This window comes from Dendrobium catenatum, unplaced genomic scaffold, assembly GCF_001605985.2.
Source record: "Dendrobium catenatum unplaced genomic scaffold, ASM160598v2 fragScaff_scaffold_716, whole genome shotgun sequence".
Lineage (NCBI taxonomy): Eukaryota > Viridiplantae > Streptophyta > Magnoliopsida > Asparagales > Orchidaceae > Dendrobium > Dendrobium catenatum.
Window position 1 is genome coordinate 18,664,682 of NW_021319178.1, and position 16,561 is coordinate 18,681,242.

Sequence of the window (16,561 nt, forward strand, 5' to 3'; positions counted from 1 at the left end):
TATCTGAAAGATGAGAGACTGACCTCCTTTCTTCTAACTGAAATGAGCTATGTCAACGTCCTCTGGAATTCTGAATGTGTCGGCAGCCCCAAACTTTCTCCTTTCCTCCCCTGACTCATCATCAGATTCCTCTGCGCTCGCCTCATCATCATCATGATGACCACTCGCAGATGGCGGCGTCGAAGGGTCATGGATGCTCTTAGATATGCAGCTTGGGGTGGCAAGCATGTTTACTTGGCCAAGGTGCGAAATTTCCACCACCACGGTGTCGTCGTTCTCCGGCAGAGGCTGCTTCCAGGGCTCACCATCTATCCTCATGTATGTGTGATCTGCAGCGCCTTTATGAAACTCGAACCGGATCCGATGAGCCTGAATTAATGCAGGAAACTCACTTTTATTATTGTTTCTTAAAGTAGTTTTTTAATAAAAAATTAATTTTTTTATACGAGAAAGCTGCTTTAAGAAGTAGTAAGAAAGATTGTCCCAAATAATGCCGTAGATGGAATAATGGTTGTCAGGTAAAACTAGGAAGGGATCCTTACCTGGGCAAGGCGAGTACCATGACCATTGGGAGCTAGCAGAACAAGACCATGCCAAGCATCTCGAAAGCCAACCACCTCAAGGAGGCCATCATCAACATATGGGGGTGTAAGATCTCTCTGGAAAAAGGTGGTGAATTATGTCTGGATGCAGCATTTTGTGTGAAAGAAAAGGAAGGAGAAAAGCAGAAAATAATCTCACATTTCTTGCTTTGATATGATGAGGAGTCCCCCAAGGATTTAGGCCACCAGAGAAGCTGGGAAGGTTCAGGCAAACAATAGACCTAATGCTGTTGAATACGAAAGATGATTTTAGTAACCTAAATATCAAGACAATGACATGCTTTAAGGTAACAAAGCTAATAGGTGTAGAAGGGTTAATTTGAAGAAGACAAGAAAAATGTGCACCAAAGATTGTTCAGAAATTTCATCTTTGCAAGAATATATATAAAGATTCCCAAACCTGTCTGGGAAATAAGAAATCATTCGCTTTTAAATCTTTGACAAAACATAGAACCAATCAAGAACCATGGGACCTGCAAATCACAAGATATGCTCATCCCAACCTAAGCATCATCTTTGATAACACTTGTAGGTGAATATGGATCAAAAGGAGAACAAGGTCGAGTCTAAAACAATAATGGTCAAATTCATTTTCAACAAAAAGTTTAACCAAGGAGTAAAAGCTAACAACTTGTTGTATATATACCAACATATTATTCCTTATTAGATGTGGGGGAAAACCAATAATCTCACATGCCGAGACAAAAGTGAGTTTTTATTTCTATAGAAATCACTTTCATAAAGGTGAAAACTAAATTTCAATCATTAAGGGCAAGATAGTCACCTTAAGTTTGCTTTTAGCAATACTAATATTAATAAATTCACAAAGGTTTATAAGAGAATGGGTTATAGCATTTTATTTTTACTCATAACAATAATAAAATAAGATAAAATTAATGAAAGGATGAAAATGAAACTCACTACATCCAAAACATATAAAAAAAATAAAGCAATATGAGTATTCACGCAAAAACATTAATCACTGAACACACTTTTAATAAAACTTATTTCTTGAAATCAACTCCAACAACTTTCAAATAGCTGTGTTGACTTCAGTAATTTCAGTGTCGCAAAAAATGCATTATGCATAGAAGAATTACCAATGTTTGCAAGAATAAATGAACAAATAAATGAGTAAAAGTGGTCAAAGATACATTTACAAATGAAGCCAGACATGCAGTATGGATATACCTGCGAGGGATGTGAAGCTCTTCCCACAGGCCATGCCTCTTCAAGATTTTGACCTTAGCAAGCTGAGCAATATTCCTGCATTAAAATTCATGCATATATTCTTAGCAACCAAGGGTGCCAAAAGTTTGATCAAGCCTTAAATATCACAGCTATTTTCTTCAAAAGTTCATAATCAACAAAAAAGATGTTTTAGCATCAGTTTTATAAGAATATGTATCAGGCCATTAATTCCTTTTAAATGGAAGACGTTCATGATAAGGTTGATAACACTTCAGCGACTAAATGGCGAAAAATAAAAGCAGTTTTCAGCTTTCACCCTTTTAGAGGGTAAGCGCAAGAGTAGCAGAATGAAAACTATCCTATAGGCTCTAAGCTCAACAAAATCACTAGACATCCATTGAGTTAAGGCTCATTTTTGTTCATTGTTCCCCAACGAGTAGAGATTCGTAAGGAAATCCAACTATACTATTTCTCTATCAAATGCAACAAAGGAACACAAGTCTGTCAAGATTAATTTTCCCGCCATTCAAACACACTAATAAAATGATCAAGTAAATGCACAACAAAGCATGCCTCTAGTAGAACAATTCATCTCACTATACATTAAAGATAAAAAAAATTTCAATACTTCCAGGACAATCAACCAGCAGACATACCCGACTGAACCTAAAAAGTGAACTCTAACACATCAAACAAGAAAATCTCATAATTACCTTACATTTGTACTCATGTTACAGGAAGGATAAGATTTCATTGATCGTAATGAAGCATTTGTCGGTGGAACACCCGCCAGCCGATGAAAAAACTCAACAACTAAACCAATATCTCTATTTGAATCCCACAAGAAGATAGTAGGGTTGTGAAGATAAATTGGGCAAGATATCAGGAGAGTAAAGTTGGCAAGAAGAAACACAAGGAAATAAGAAAATCCTCTTCTCTTCTTCCCGCCCTTGCTAAGAGCTCCTTAAAGTGTAGCTAAGGCATGCCACCAATATACATGAAACAAAATAATAATAATAATAACTGTTAGAATTCATAGAATTTGAGAAGGGTAAAAATACCTTCTACTTATTATACAAAATTATCCCTATTTATAGATCTATACAAGATGTCTTAATAAAGAAATAAATAACTTCTAATTGATACATAATTGCCTCAATATAATCCTTCCTAATTCAGCTACCCAAATATAGAAGGATATTGGCGTGATCCAGGTGAGCCTCCCATAGATTCTCATCCTGACCGTGGGATCAAATGCCAAGGGATGACTGAGATTTTGACACTCCCCCTCAAGCTGGAGACCAGCTTGCAATTACTCGCTTCAAAGGTAGAGCTGCATTGGTTATGGATAGAATATCAACCGCCCGAGAAAGTCGGCAATGAAGGCCGATGATGGAAAACAATCCTCAAAATTCTGACAATTAAGGCCGATTGTGGGAACTTGTATTCCTCAGGTTTCCAACAATGAAGGTTGTATTTATAGTAGCAATAAAAGTTGATTTGATCAACCATAAAGGTTGATTTGCTTGTATCAGCAATAAAGACTGATTTGCTTGTATCAGCAATAAAGGCTGATTTGATCAACAATAAAGGCTGATTTGATTATATCAGCAATAAAGGCTGATATCAGGTCTTAATCACGTCTCAAATCTGATTTAAGACTTCTTGTTGTTGTCGGCCCATCTAAGATAATCGAGAGGGGCGTCTATGTGGATCTGAGCGGAATAGGATATTCGGAAGGAGCTTCCGATCAAATCGAGCGCTGTGCGGCTTCGTCGGTGCGGCTTTGCTTCATGCGAAGGTAGGGATGCCACGGCTGCAACTTCTCTCACAGTCGAGGCAATCAAAACCCTCGATGCGGACGGCGGCGGGCTTGAGATCCTATCAGACATAGCGGATGTGGATCCGGATCCAATCAACGTTGGAACAAGGGGAACCAGAGCGGCCGAAAAGGATGTTCGACGGGATCGTTAGTGGATTTCGTATCCGAAGTCTTCGGTCGGCATGCCCTTCCCGTCGGATTAGAAGTTTGGATTGGGGTCACTGGTCGCCTCTTCAGCTCGTCTCGGCCAGCGGCTTCGGCTTCCGTCAAGGCCTCCGTCGGTTCGCCAAGCTTCGTCCGATGCGAGTTTCTTGTTGGTAGCGTCGGCAAGGCTCCGCCTCTCCTTTTCTCCTTCTTTTCTTCCTCCGTTCCGGGTTCTGTCGTTCGGCTTCTTCCGCGAGTCTTCTCGCATCTGGTGGCGTCGGACAAAAGTCCTTTCTTCGCCTCTTACACGAGGAACTAAAAGGAACGTTCTTCAGCGGCAATGAAGGCAGCCCTATTTTCTTCGTCGATCCGGCAATAGGAGCGGAAATGAAGGCCGTCTTCCTTTTACAAAAAATTGGCAACAAATCGTGGCTCTGATACCATGTTAGAATTCATAGAATTTGAGAAGGGTAAAAATACCTTCTACTTATTATACAAAATTATCCCTATTTATAGATCTATACAAGATGTCTTAATAAAGAAATAAATAACTTCTAATTGATACATAATTGCCTCAATATAATCCTTCCTAATTCAACTACCCAAATATAGAAGGATATTGGCGTGATCCAGGTGAGCCTCCCACGGATTCTCATCCTGACCGTGGGATCAAATGCCAAGGGATGACAGAGATTTTGACAATAACGATGGTATAAAAGGCCATGAAGTTGATGAATCATCTAAGAGGATAACATGAATGCAACAAATAAACAAAATGGGACAGTGATGGACCACCTTGAGGATAAAGTGGCACTTTGGGAGGGGAGTATTGATGGACCAGCCGATTTGATTGGGAGGAAATTAGGAAGTTTTCTAATCAAAAGGGAGCTATTTAGGAAGATTCTTAATAAAAGGGGAATTGTTTAGAAAAGTTTAATTAAAATTGGGAAGGAATTATTTACGGCAAGAAATCTAATTTGAATTCAAAATCTAAGAGGAAATTATTTAGGGAGAGGGAGGAGGAATTAATAGAGAATTGTTTAAGAAAATTTTAATTACAATTGCAGAGATTATTATTTAGGGCAAGAGATCTGATTTGAATTCAAATATGATCGAATTAGTTAGAGAAATAGAACTGATTTGGGAGGGAATAAGGGAGCCTATTTAAGGCTAACAATAGGGTGATTTCAAGATTATATTTTGAGTTTGTTGAAATTAAAATTTATTAGATTGTGAGGGCTCTAGCCACTTGATAGAGATTTGAGAGAGCCGGATCTTCCTCTCCAATTGAAGATCCAACTGTATATAGTTGTTTTCTTTCATATAGTTTGCAATAAAAAGAATTTTGGTGTGTTATTCTTCCTAATTTCTTATTGTTGTTCACTGACGAGAAAATTGTATCAACTTCCTATTAGCCTCCCCTCCTATTTATAGGAGGAAAATTGATTCCCAATGAGCCCACCTCACAAAAATACAAAGCATGTGAAGAAAAGAAATGATATATCAATATTTATGACAAGATTCCAATTTCAATGTTTCAGCAGAAATCCTAGTACAGATCTACCAAGTGTAAACCAACTACTATACATTAGGATGATAAAGAAATAGGGAAATGAATTAATAAAACTGGGGATCTTAAAGTTATACCTTGATGAAGGGTGGAAAAGAGATGCACAAAACCACCCTTGTGTGCAACCAAGCTTAGCGTAAGTACTCTGCATTGAAAAGAGAAATTTCTATTTTATCCAGGTAATGGGATTAAAATATTTCATTTCAACTCCTAGCGAAAAAAGAAAATCAACTTTTTACATAATCACTCTACCATGCATAATAAGTATAAATCTAAAGGGAACTAGTGAAAATTCCCTCAATAACTAGTGAAAATTTACACAATATTGCAGCTAGGAAAAATACCTCACCTTACTAGTTTGATAGTTTCCATACTTCACATTGAGAATAAACTGAATCAAAACATGCAAATTACTCTCTCCCCCTCCACCTCCAAAATGTAAGATGTCTACAGCTCTAGGGTTTCTAATGTAGAGCTATTAAGAGTTATGAAAAAACATTCAATACCACACAAAACATCACAAGTCACGAGCTCTCAATTTTAACGAAAATTCATTAATTTTGATGAAGCCTTAAAAAAATAAACTCTGACAATACTTCAATAGCCTTCTATTAAAAATAATGCATATAAATTTAGAATTAAAAAAAAAATGTAACTAGCAAAAAAAACCAAGCAATCATAGAAACATAGATTGTCTCAAATTTAAATATAATAAATCACATGTTCAATACAATAACAAATTTAAGAAAATGTAATGAAGTCGAAGGAAATGTAATAAATCACAAGTTCAATACCGACGTCATCTCGACAGTGAGGGCCGACTGTGCCTCGACATCGATGCCTGAAGCATAATGCAGAACACAGTGCACAACATTGATGCCCGAGTTTTGATAGCATTATCGTCTCTCTTCTCGATGCCGACACCCACACCTGACTCTCAACATACTAATATTAATCATTTCAAGCATATATTCAATTTAAATGACTTATTATTTCTCAATTATTCTTCATATTCTACTTACTCAATTTCTATACACTATTTTGAAAATATAAAAATTATAATACCATGTCAAACTTGTGTCCGTATCCAATATTTTCAATAATTGGCATGTCTCGTGTTTGTGCATCATAGTCTGCTCATTTAGCGGATTGACATATGCAACCACATTCAAATTTCCTTCCTGCTCCAGTCTTAAATTAAACACAGTTTTACATCAATATGCAACTGTGTTTCCATTTTAGAACATAAACTAAATCCCACTCAACAGATCTACCATTTTTGTACTACATGCAGTCATCCATGTGGAGACATTTTGATTTCAAAGACCTAGCCTTCCCTCTCATTTTGTCCAGTTAACAAGACTCCCACTTGCCCATAAAAACTAGCCAAACACTGGAATCAGTAACCCTTTGGGTCCTGGCGTAACATAAGAGTCTTCACTCTCATACATCCCTGTTTCTTTAATGGCTTATCTAACCCATCTCAGGCTTTCACTTGTGCTTCTTCACTGCTCTAGGCAGACCCTCTATATAACATACCAGATTATGACATGTCAGAATACAGCAACAATTAAAATAATATTTAGCGTGCACGAGAAACATAGGAAAAAACAAAGTGAAGAAACCTTACGCTTGAAAAACAAAATAAAACATTACCTGATTAACTAACTGGTTCTTGAACTTATCAGGATGCAGCTTCCTCTCAGAGTGAAATGCGTACGACACTTGGGCATCCATTCCTGTAAAGAGAAATAGAGCTACAACTGAAGGGATGTTATCCAATGTGTTTTAAACAAAAACAAAAGGACCACAAGATTGCGAACATACTGCTTAGGTTGCTCTAGGCCAACATATATGATGTGATCCAAACAAGAATTGCACGGAAATATTTAAAAGGATTACAAAGCTTGCTACTTAAGATTAAGGTTTCGTAAGATTAGATTAGAGAACTTTCAATCGTCAATCTTATTGTAGTAAGTAATTACAAAACAGAAGTTTAAGGCAAGTTAAGATAGATCTGAAATTATCACAGAAAAAAATAAATATGTTGTAATACAATCCCACGGTTAATATTTAAAAAGTTCACTATGAGTTACCATGCTCACTCACACTCAAAGTATGGCTTAACGGAGAAAGGTATTCAACACACCCAACGATGCCACGAGGACAGTCGCAACGCCAATGGTCTTAATCCACGGAAAGGTCGACGGTGGTGGAGAGGTAGCCGCGGATGGGGAAGGTGTAGATCTCCCAACGAGAAGCCAAGGCGTCTTAGGCTTTTGAAGATCGATCGTATGTGCCAAGCAATAGAGGATGCGCTTGACGTATCTTTCCGCCGTCTCGTCGCATTCCCAATCGGGGTCATAGAACGGAGAGAGAAGAATGTCAATCTCCCCACGATCGTTGTAGACGAAGCCATGATCAACCTCGGAATCGGCCATTCATCTTAAGCCGGAGAAGGGAGGGACACACGAAAGAGGAAGAAAGAGAGAGGTGGCGGCTTGAGGGGGAGAGAGAGGGGCCGGCGGTTCCAAGGGGAAGGGGGCTAGGGTTTGGAATCCAATTCCAATAACTCTCCCAATAAATCTGAAATAAATTTCAGACTTAATTAGTTTGGAGGGAAACAAATTAGGATTTGAATTCAAATTCAAGTTGGGTTGAGGCTAGGATTGGAAACAAACAAAAGGAGAGCCCATTAATGGGGCCGGCGGGTCCAAGAGGGAGGAGGTGGGGGGTTTTGAAAAGGGGTTTTGTTTTCAAAACCTGAAATTAATTTCAGGATTTGAATGAAATTGGGAGGAATAATTTGAAATTTGAATTCCAATTAATCTTGCAATTAATGCCTTAAGTAGGCATTAAGTGGAGAGGGCCCTAGTAGGCCGCTCTAGTGCACACACAAGATGAAGAAGAAGACAAACAACAAAATTTCATTCAAAATATTCATCATCTAATACATAAGAGAGTGACCATATATATAGGCCTCACAATGACAAATAAAACAAAAGACAAGAATGCCCCTTGGGCTACAATAGTGATCAACTACCCATAAGGGCAAAAACGGAAAACTGAAAAAATAAAAATGACTAATACATAAAATGCATCAAAAGTATAGACTCTCCATCATGGCCATCGATCTCCTATGTCGTCTCTGATAGACACGTTGAAACCTCGTATCGATGTCCCCATCAATATAACTTGGTATAAACAACCCACCATGAAACAAGGGTTATTTTAAGTCTTCATGCAAATTTATCCTACTAATTGACCAACTGATAATCCTCATCTTTGAAATCAATATCTTAATGAAGTCATATGATAAACAAATTTCAGTTTCATGAGTTATGAGGTTGGCTAATCCAAAAATAAAGGTGCAAAATTTCAGTTGTGAGTTACGAGGTCCATTAACTATAGAATAATTTCCTTGTAAAAGAGTAATTCATTAAGGATAAAAATCCACAATACGCATGCAGAACATAAGTGCTATTGATGAGTCACAAAATCGTTGGAAGATCAAAATGATGATTATATGTTGATTCAATATCACCTTTGGAACAATGAATCCGGAACTCAAACAGCTCATGAAAACTTACAAAGCGTGAAGACAAGCATTAGATCAAGACCTCTGCCAGAGAACTAGGATACTAACCATCCCTTGTGACTGTTTCAACACCCTTTTTGGTATATCGCCCCCCCCCCCCACAGTAGTTTCCTGCTTGTTTGTTGGTCCTCAATACACTAACATAAGGGACCTCACATTATCAACGAAGGGGCTCTTTGTTTCTTCCTTGCTTTCTTATTTTATTTTTGGTTGTACTCACGTATGGATAGTTCCAGATATCATAGTTCTTCCCTTTTTTGTTTGTTTTTTGTCTTGGGAAGACAGAGAAATAGTTTCCATACTAGCATGTACTCTTTTGTACACCTTTATTCACTTTAATTAATGCAAGATGAAACTTTCAAGAAGACAGACGTTAGATGCCCAATTAGCACGTCAGTTAAAAGCATCTTGACCATACTAAGACAACAAAAAGTCATGAATTTAAAAGTGATAATTACTTATATTGGTTGAATAGCTATCAACAGAAAACTCTTACCCATACTGAAGTAGTTCCAAAATCCACCACGAAATGTATCATAACCTTCCTGAGAGGAGAAAAATGGAAGTAAAATTATTATATTGAAAAAAACATAACAGCACTGACTAAATCAGCCAGTTCAAATATTTGGTATGAAATGGCAGCCATGATACAAGGGCGACATGCTTAAAATATTAATAGAAAAGAAACAAGAGATAGATTGTTTAAGTTTGCTTTTACTAATATTAAAATACAAGATCTGAAAATAGGCAACCCAACCATGACTACTGGTCTACCCACTGCAAGAAAGGCTATAAATAAAGCTTCCAAGAGCAAGCAATAATTAGCAAAAAAAATCCATTCAGGGTTTAGATGCTACATTTGTCACAGCAGAGAAACAGCGACTTACCACATTAAGAGAGTCTGTGTGTGAGACACGATGAAATGCATGTAAAGAGTGTGGCAACTCTAGAGGAGCTATCGGATCACAGGAGCCTTCTTTGGGAGCTCGCATTCTCATGATTATATGCCAGCTGAAATAGAACAGAATAAAGAAATAATAAATGACTTTGATATTTGTACCAAGCAGCCGCTCTCATTTTTTAATCATTTGGGCCTATCATAATCAAATAAGTTGCATAAGCAAACAACAAAGTTTCTATAGTCAAAATGAATTCTAATCGTCACACATATCCACCTATCAATTTTCATTTCCCTTGCATTCATTACTTGGTAGAGAAAATGTTCCACAGATTGACGATCAGTACCAGGGTTCTTCTTACCCTGCATGTATAATAGAGTGCATCATATTATAAATTGCCGCATCATACATCATAAATGTCAAACATCTACTAGAAGTAAGATAATAATCACTCTTGTTCATTTTAAACATTACATTCACTGTCATTGCATTGGGACAAAATGAAAATCATATGAAAATAAGAGTTATTTTGTATCTACAAAAGATTTTTAAATTCAAACTACTATATAATGCAATGAAGTAAAGAAGAAACCTATGTCCTGGAAGTCAAGCTTGATCTGATAGCGGCAGATCACTCAACCGCATCTTATTTTCACTCACATGTTTAAAACAGCCTTGGAGATGGAGAGGAGGTCAAGAGAGCTTAATGAAAGCTATTATAAATGGGATTGTTGCATATGTTGCTCCGAGAAGAGCTTGTTATTGTGTTGTGGTGAGGATAAGTGGTGGGTGATCAAGTTGTGTGGCATGGAAAAGGATTAAGGAAGAAGAGGGAAGGGAGGTTTGAGAATGAGAAGAGCTAGCAGCCGCTATGAATGAGAGAAGAAGAGGTGGAGAGGAGAGTTTCCCTAGGCTGCCACTAGGAGAGGAAAAAAACAAAACCATGGTTTGGCTAGACATGGAGAAGGAAAGAAAGGAGGAGCGGTTAGAAAAATAGTAAGGTGGAGAAGGGTTTTCATTAACCCATTAATCCATCACTTGATTCATTACAATCCATGCACTTCCTTATATGTGAGAAGAACCTAATCATGAAGCAAATACAAAAAAATAATCATAGAGCTAATACAATGTAACATAATTGACGCAACTAATCATGAATGGGAGCAACCCGACTTCATAATTCTCCTGGGCAGCAAAAACTCTTCCCTCAAGAGTTGGGAATGGCAGACACAAAGCAGGTGGGCGAGGCACTGGTTAGTATGTGGCATACGGATATCTCTTGTAGGTCCTCCAAGTAATAGTATCGATAGCATCAACTCAAGACAAAAGACATCAATCTAGATCAGAGATGACTCGACTAGGACAAAAATACTAATCTACTCAACCGGATGCATCAACTCAATGCATGCACTTTGAAGCACAACTGGGATTGTTAGTTGTGGATGGTGGAAATTTGGAATGGAGGCCACTGGATTGAAGAGGTGTGTTGGGGTCTTAAAGGTTAATGGGAAAGATTGGGATGTAAAGCTATAGTAAGTGGAGAGTGGACTGGAGAGTCAAGGGTAGGTATTGGGTCTATTGTGTGTGGGCTATAAGTTCGGGAGAGATGGGTTTATGATGGTCGACAATGGATATGAAGTTGGATGGGATAAGTAGATGGGTTCGGATGAGTGCAAGCTTTGCGGTGGCAAGGGTATGTTGAGTTAAGAGAGAGGATGGAAGTAATGGTGGTTGAAGTTAGGTAGACAGGTTAGTTGTGGTTTGGCAATGATTTTAGTGGAGGCTTTGGAAATGCAGCGGTTGAAAATGGGGTTTAAGGGATGGGGAAGATAAGGCTAGTCAAAGAGGTAGCAAAAAGTGCTAAGGTGGCTACAGGTAATTGTTCAAAGTGGTTTATAGTTGACTGATGAGAGGTTGCACGGTTTACAGATATTTTTTGGATAGTGAATTTTGGGATTTGAAGCATCGAAGAAATGTACTTAGAGTGAGGGATAATGACGGTTAGTATTGTAAGATGTACTTAGAGTGAGGGATAATGACGGTTAGTATTGTAAGATGTACTTAGAGTGAGGGATAATGACGGTTAGTATTGTAAGATGTACTTAGAGTGAGGGATAATGACGGTTAGTATTGTAAGTGGTGGCGTGTGAGACCATCAAAATAATAGTAAATAATAGGTAGACCATATGTTTGATAAAAGATTGAGTATATCTCAAAATAAGAAGTAAATTGAGAGTTCAATCACACTTTGTTTGCTTGCCAATAACATATATAATTGTGGGCTCCGAAAATTCGGCCCCGGCCTCCGCTCGCTTTTCTTATTCGGCGAGGGAGTTTTAACGAACTAAGTTCCGAGGTAAATTTTGGAAGGCAGATGGGTTTGTAGATAAGACACTACCCAGAGATTTCGCCCTCATTTTGTGAGGACTTTATGATCTGAGTTCTGGTTTCCTATAGGCGCAAGCCCCTAAAGTTAATTACCCCTCCCGATGTCGCTTTGGGCTTTTAACGACTCGAACGAGTCGTACGAAGGATCGTGGGGAGAAATGACGTCGGTCGTGCGAGGAGAGGCGACGACGTGCTGCGACAGGGGAGCGACGTGCTCTGGCAGCGACTCGCGTCGTGGGATCGCAGGGAGTAGGTAGGATCGCTATTTTTTTTTTTTTACAGAGCAGGTCAACAATGATTATGCTTCCAATCATTGCTTAGTTATTTTTTATTTAGATTGGATCCTCCAAAATAAAGTATGGTTGCCAATAAACCTCAATAGTGTGATTGGATCACGAGTCGTCCAAGACATCATTCACATAATAATACATTTTATAAATGAAAAGCAAGTCATCGCCAAGTGTGCAAAGTGGGCACAATGTTTGTTGATGTGAATGTCAACTTTTCATGAACCAGCATTCATGGCAACGCAAGCTTTAATATGTAGTAATAGTGAATTCATGCAAGATAGCATTGGCTTCATACACGATAGCAACTAACAGTATATTTTGCAATGTCAGTGATTGTGCAATGCAAGAAATTGTAGGAGATCCTACAAGTGGCAGCGTGCGGACTAGTGATGGCAGAAATGCAAATATGATATGAAATTGCAGTGCACTGATGAGAATCATAAGTGAGTGCAGATCCAACAATGACAAACATGTACAATACAACAATTAGATAAACACGTAATATGAAAAACAATCATTTATATAGGTTGAGCAGCAATTAGTATCCAAATGGAAAATCAAGCAACTGTAGAAAATAAATTAAAGTGCAAAATAATGCAAGTTTGGAACAATGACCGAGGAACTTGAAGATGTAGGAGTGTAGCTACTCGTCGAAGCAAAGCATAAAAGAAGAACTCTAGGGCAAACACATCATGAGGTATTTATGAAAAGGTAGAATGGAGGGCAAATTGAAATGAACCATAATTGAAGAATGATTGAGGAACGCGTGTTATATTGATCAAAACAAAATTATTCATATAAATTAAAAAATAAAAAAAAATATTTCATATATAACGTCTTAGATTGAGATTAGCATGCCTAATTAAGAACTCATTTAGCATGCCTAATAAGAGTCTTCCACATATCAGCCAGCTTGCATTTGGAATGGTCAATTTATTCATACAAGACAGCCAAATTTAGAATGAGGTCTTGAGAGATCAAGCTAATCGTGATCCAAAAATCAATTTTAACCCGATTCACTCTTTTTGTCGATCGGACTGGAGAATGGCCCCTCAATTGGTCTTAAGGTTCTATTGTCTGCAACACATCACCCTGCCACCTAAGTGAAATCACCTGTCGATTGAATTTCCTTGTAGATGTATTAAGATTGGAACCCAACTAGGCGAGTTACATACTGGAATATCCTAACTTTTTTTCCTGATGTCGCGGCAACTATCATCAACCATTCCAATATCTTAGGAGGTGTCAGCTACTTATGCAAAGTAACTATCATGACCTAAAAATTGCATAAAGCATCTTAGCCACATTTCTCTATCGCTCTCACATATCATCACCAATCACACCATGTGACCATCCAATGCTCATCAAGTGGAATCAAGCTTTTTTCTAGCCTGCCACATGGCCTACAATCACTGCCATCTCCAAAGTCGAGCGATCATGACTCCCAAATCATTGCGCAGTTGAAAACCACCTGAAATCAACTCAATTCCTATAAATACTCATGGGACGATATACGAATGAGATTGTGCTAAAGTCTAGAAACTATATTAGATTAAAATCAAAGAAAGTAAGCTTGCAAATCCATAGACTATAACCTCCTCCGTTTAGTAGATCTCCTAATTCCCTTTGCTTACAATAAGCATGCATCACCTAGTTGAACAACATAAAATTGTACATTCTCTTAATGCCTCCCTTTTAGCTTCTCTTAGTTTATACTTCTAAGTCGCCTAGAACAACATTATTTTACATTCCATCAAAAAGCAACCCACTACAACAATCAATCTCTATCACTTGTCAAATCTAATCTTCTCCTTCCCTCTATGACTTGAACCGACCAGAAATTAGCTAATCAGGTTTATCAATCCAATCTAACCACTTTTTGTCAAAAACAAAAATCAATAATCTTCTCCTTCCCTCTATTCTTGAAGAAGCGACAATGATGGAGGTTTTAGAGAGATCTACAATAGAAGGTTTATAATTCAAGCTAAAGTCATTGTTCATGACCAAACTTCTCTTCAACTACCACTATCAAGAAAGTGCACAAATTAAGACCTCTTTGAATCAAATTAGGTCAATTATTCATGATTTTAGAAATATTGATGTGATTGTAAGATAACGAGAATCAATTGTTATGTTATTTACCTAATTCTTAGAAATATTTTTATAAAAAAATGTTATATTTTAAGATATCTCATAAGCTTTAATTAAACTATCGCACAAGACTAATAAAACATAAGATTTTGTATCACATATAGCATCTTTGGATTGGGATTGGGAAAATAAAAAATAAATAAATTTGTGTAAACACATCAGGAGGTGCGTGCACTTGAAATTTCCTTCTTGTGAATCACACTTTAATGCATCAACCTGCTGCTTTTAATAATTATATGTAAATGATTCTCTCAAGGGTTTTCAGCACAAGCCATCTTGTAGATCTCTTTTAATTCCTCCCATTACCTCTCAATTATTGTTCCATCACTGTCACAAGCCAACAAACACAATTCACAATTATTTCTCATAAAATACTTTATTGAGTCTAAGATGTGACCATATGTACTTTTTTTTATGTGAATGAACATGCTTGCGCACATGAGCATATATAAGTCGTATTATTATTCTTTCAGAAGCATATGAGCAGTTACACGAGCTTACCTTATCCTCCTTTTATATAACAAAAGCTGAAACTCACTTTACATATCAATAATTCAAAGCAAGGTTTGAAATTGTGCTATTGAGTATTGATATGCTTTCTATCCATGAGGCACCAAGGAGTAAGTCTCAAGTTGTTTTGAGGTCTAAGCCTCACGATCTAAAAATCATGTAAAGTGGAAATGAAGATTAGAAGTGGCTTATTAGCATCATAACCAACTAATATATTACAAAATGACATTTTAATATTCTAATGTACTAAGAAGTAACAAATTGGCTTACATATAAAGTTACAAATTGTGCAAGATGTAAAGTAATTGGTGATAATTTACCTGAAATAGAACTGTAGTGCAAACATCAATATGACAAAGTAACATAAAATATAAGAATCAAGTAAAAGTAACATGCAATATCAAGTCCAACTCCAAGTAAACATTAACTATTTTTATAATAAAATTAGTTCCATAATTCCAAATTTCGTACTCATCAACATTAAACTTCCAAAGAAAACATTAGCAATATGATAACAAATAAAAAGTCATCAGCGTTGTCATCACTGAAGGGGTGTTCATTTGAGCCATCGTTGTAGCAAATAACTTTTTCCTCTGTCTCATCATTGGTGAAGTCCAAGATCTCCCAATCTTCTTATTATTCGTTAATCTCACTCATCTTTCTCTTCCCTGAACATTAGTAGCTAATAGAAAGATGAGGATAATAATTAAATTTTTAATCTGTTAAATTTTTTATATATCTTTTTTTGTTTTTTTATTGTTAGACTTCTGTTGAATGCATATGATTTATTCTATCACCAACAAAAATCTTCTTATAAATCAGATGGTGTAACCTCAACTTCATCATCCACAAATCATTCGTCATCCGATGACATGCCTTCACAAAGCAATGGATCCTCGTCATCCTTCAAACATTTCTTCCATAAATTTTCATCCTCAAGACTTTGTACAAGATCTACACCAAAAAACTCATCCTTGAGACTGACAAATAATTTCTCATTTGGAAAGAACTTAATTATACATGCTCTAACTATGTTCACATCCGAATAAAGAGCATTTTAATCCCAAAACCTTAACAGTAATATGATGTAGCTTTGGAGTGTTGTCACCAAATTAAATCCACCACTCAATCAAAATATGAAAAAATAAATATGATTGGAAGAAATAATTTGAAACAAAAAAATTCCTCCAGAAAATAGAACTAAAATAATTTACCTGGAGATCATTTTGCAACTATTTTTTTCGCTTGCTAAAGCCCAAAGAAGCCTTTCTTATTTCTAAAAGGTACTAGTTGCATATCAGCATTTACTCTTTTAGATGCATCAACAATCAACTTGTCCATGTAATGATAAAGACCAAATTTTATCTCAGGATTTGTTGATTTATTATCTGCATAT

At 36.9% G+C, this 16,561-nt stretch overlaps 1 protein-coding gene across 1 annotated transcript in view; it reads right to left on the reverse strand.

Moving 5' to 3' along the window:
- The window catches only part of LOC110107007 (diacylglycerol kinase 5), a 28,623-nt gene continuing 12,062 nt past the window's right edge, over positions 1-16,561 (reverse strand). The window contains exons 5-13 of the mRNA XM_020837135.2: positions 10,103-10,188; positions 9,815-9,938; positions 9,424-9,472; positions 6,986-7,068; positions 5,407-5,474; positions 1,794-1,868; positions 742-829; positions 543-659; positions 1-369 (exon numbers count right to left, since the gene is read on the reverse strand). Of these exons, the coding sequence (XP_020692794.1) occupies positions 34-369; positions 543-659; positions 742-829; positions 1,794-1,868; positions 5,407-5,474; positions 6,986-7,068; positions 9,424-9,472; positions 9,815-9,938; positions 10,103-10,188 (1,026 nt within the window). The 3' untranslated portion in view covers positions 1-33. The remainder of the gene's footprint in view (positions 370-542; positions 660-741; positions 830-1,793; positions 1,869-5,406; positions 5,475-6,985; positions 7,069-9,423; positions 9,473-9,814; positions 9,939-10,102; positions 10,189-16,561) is intronic.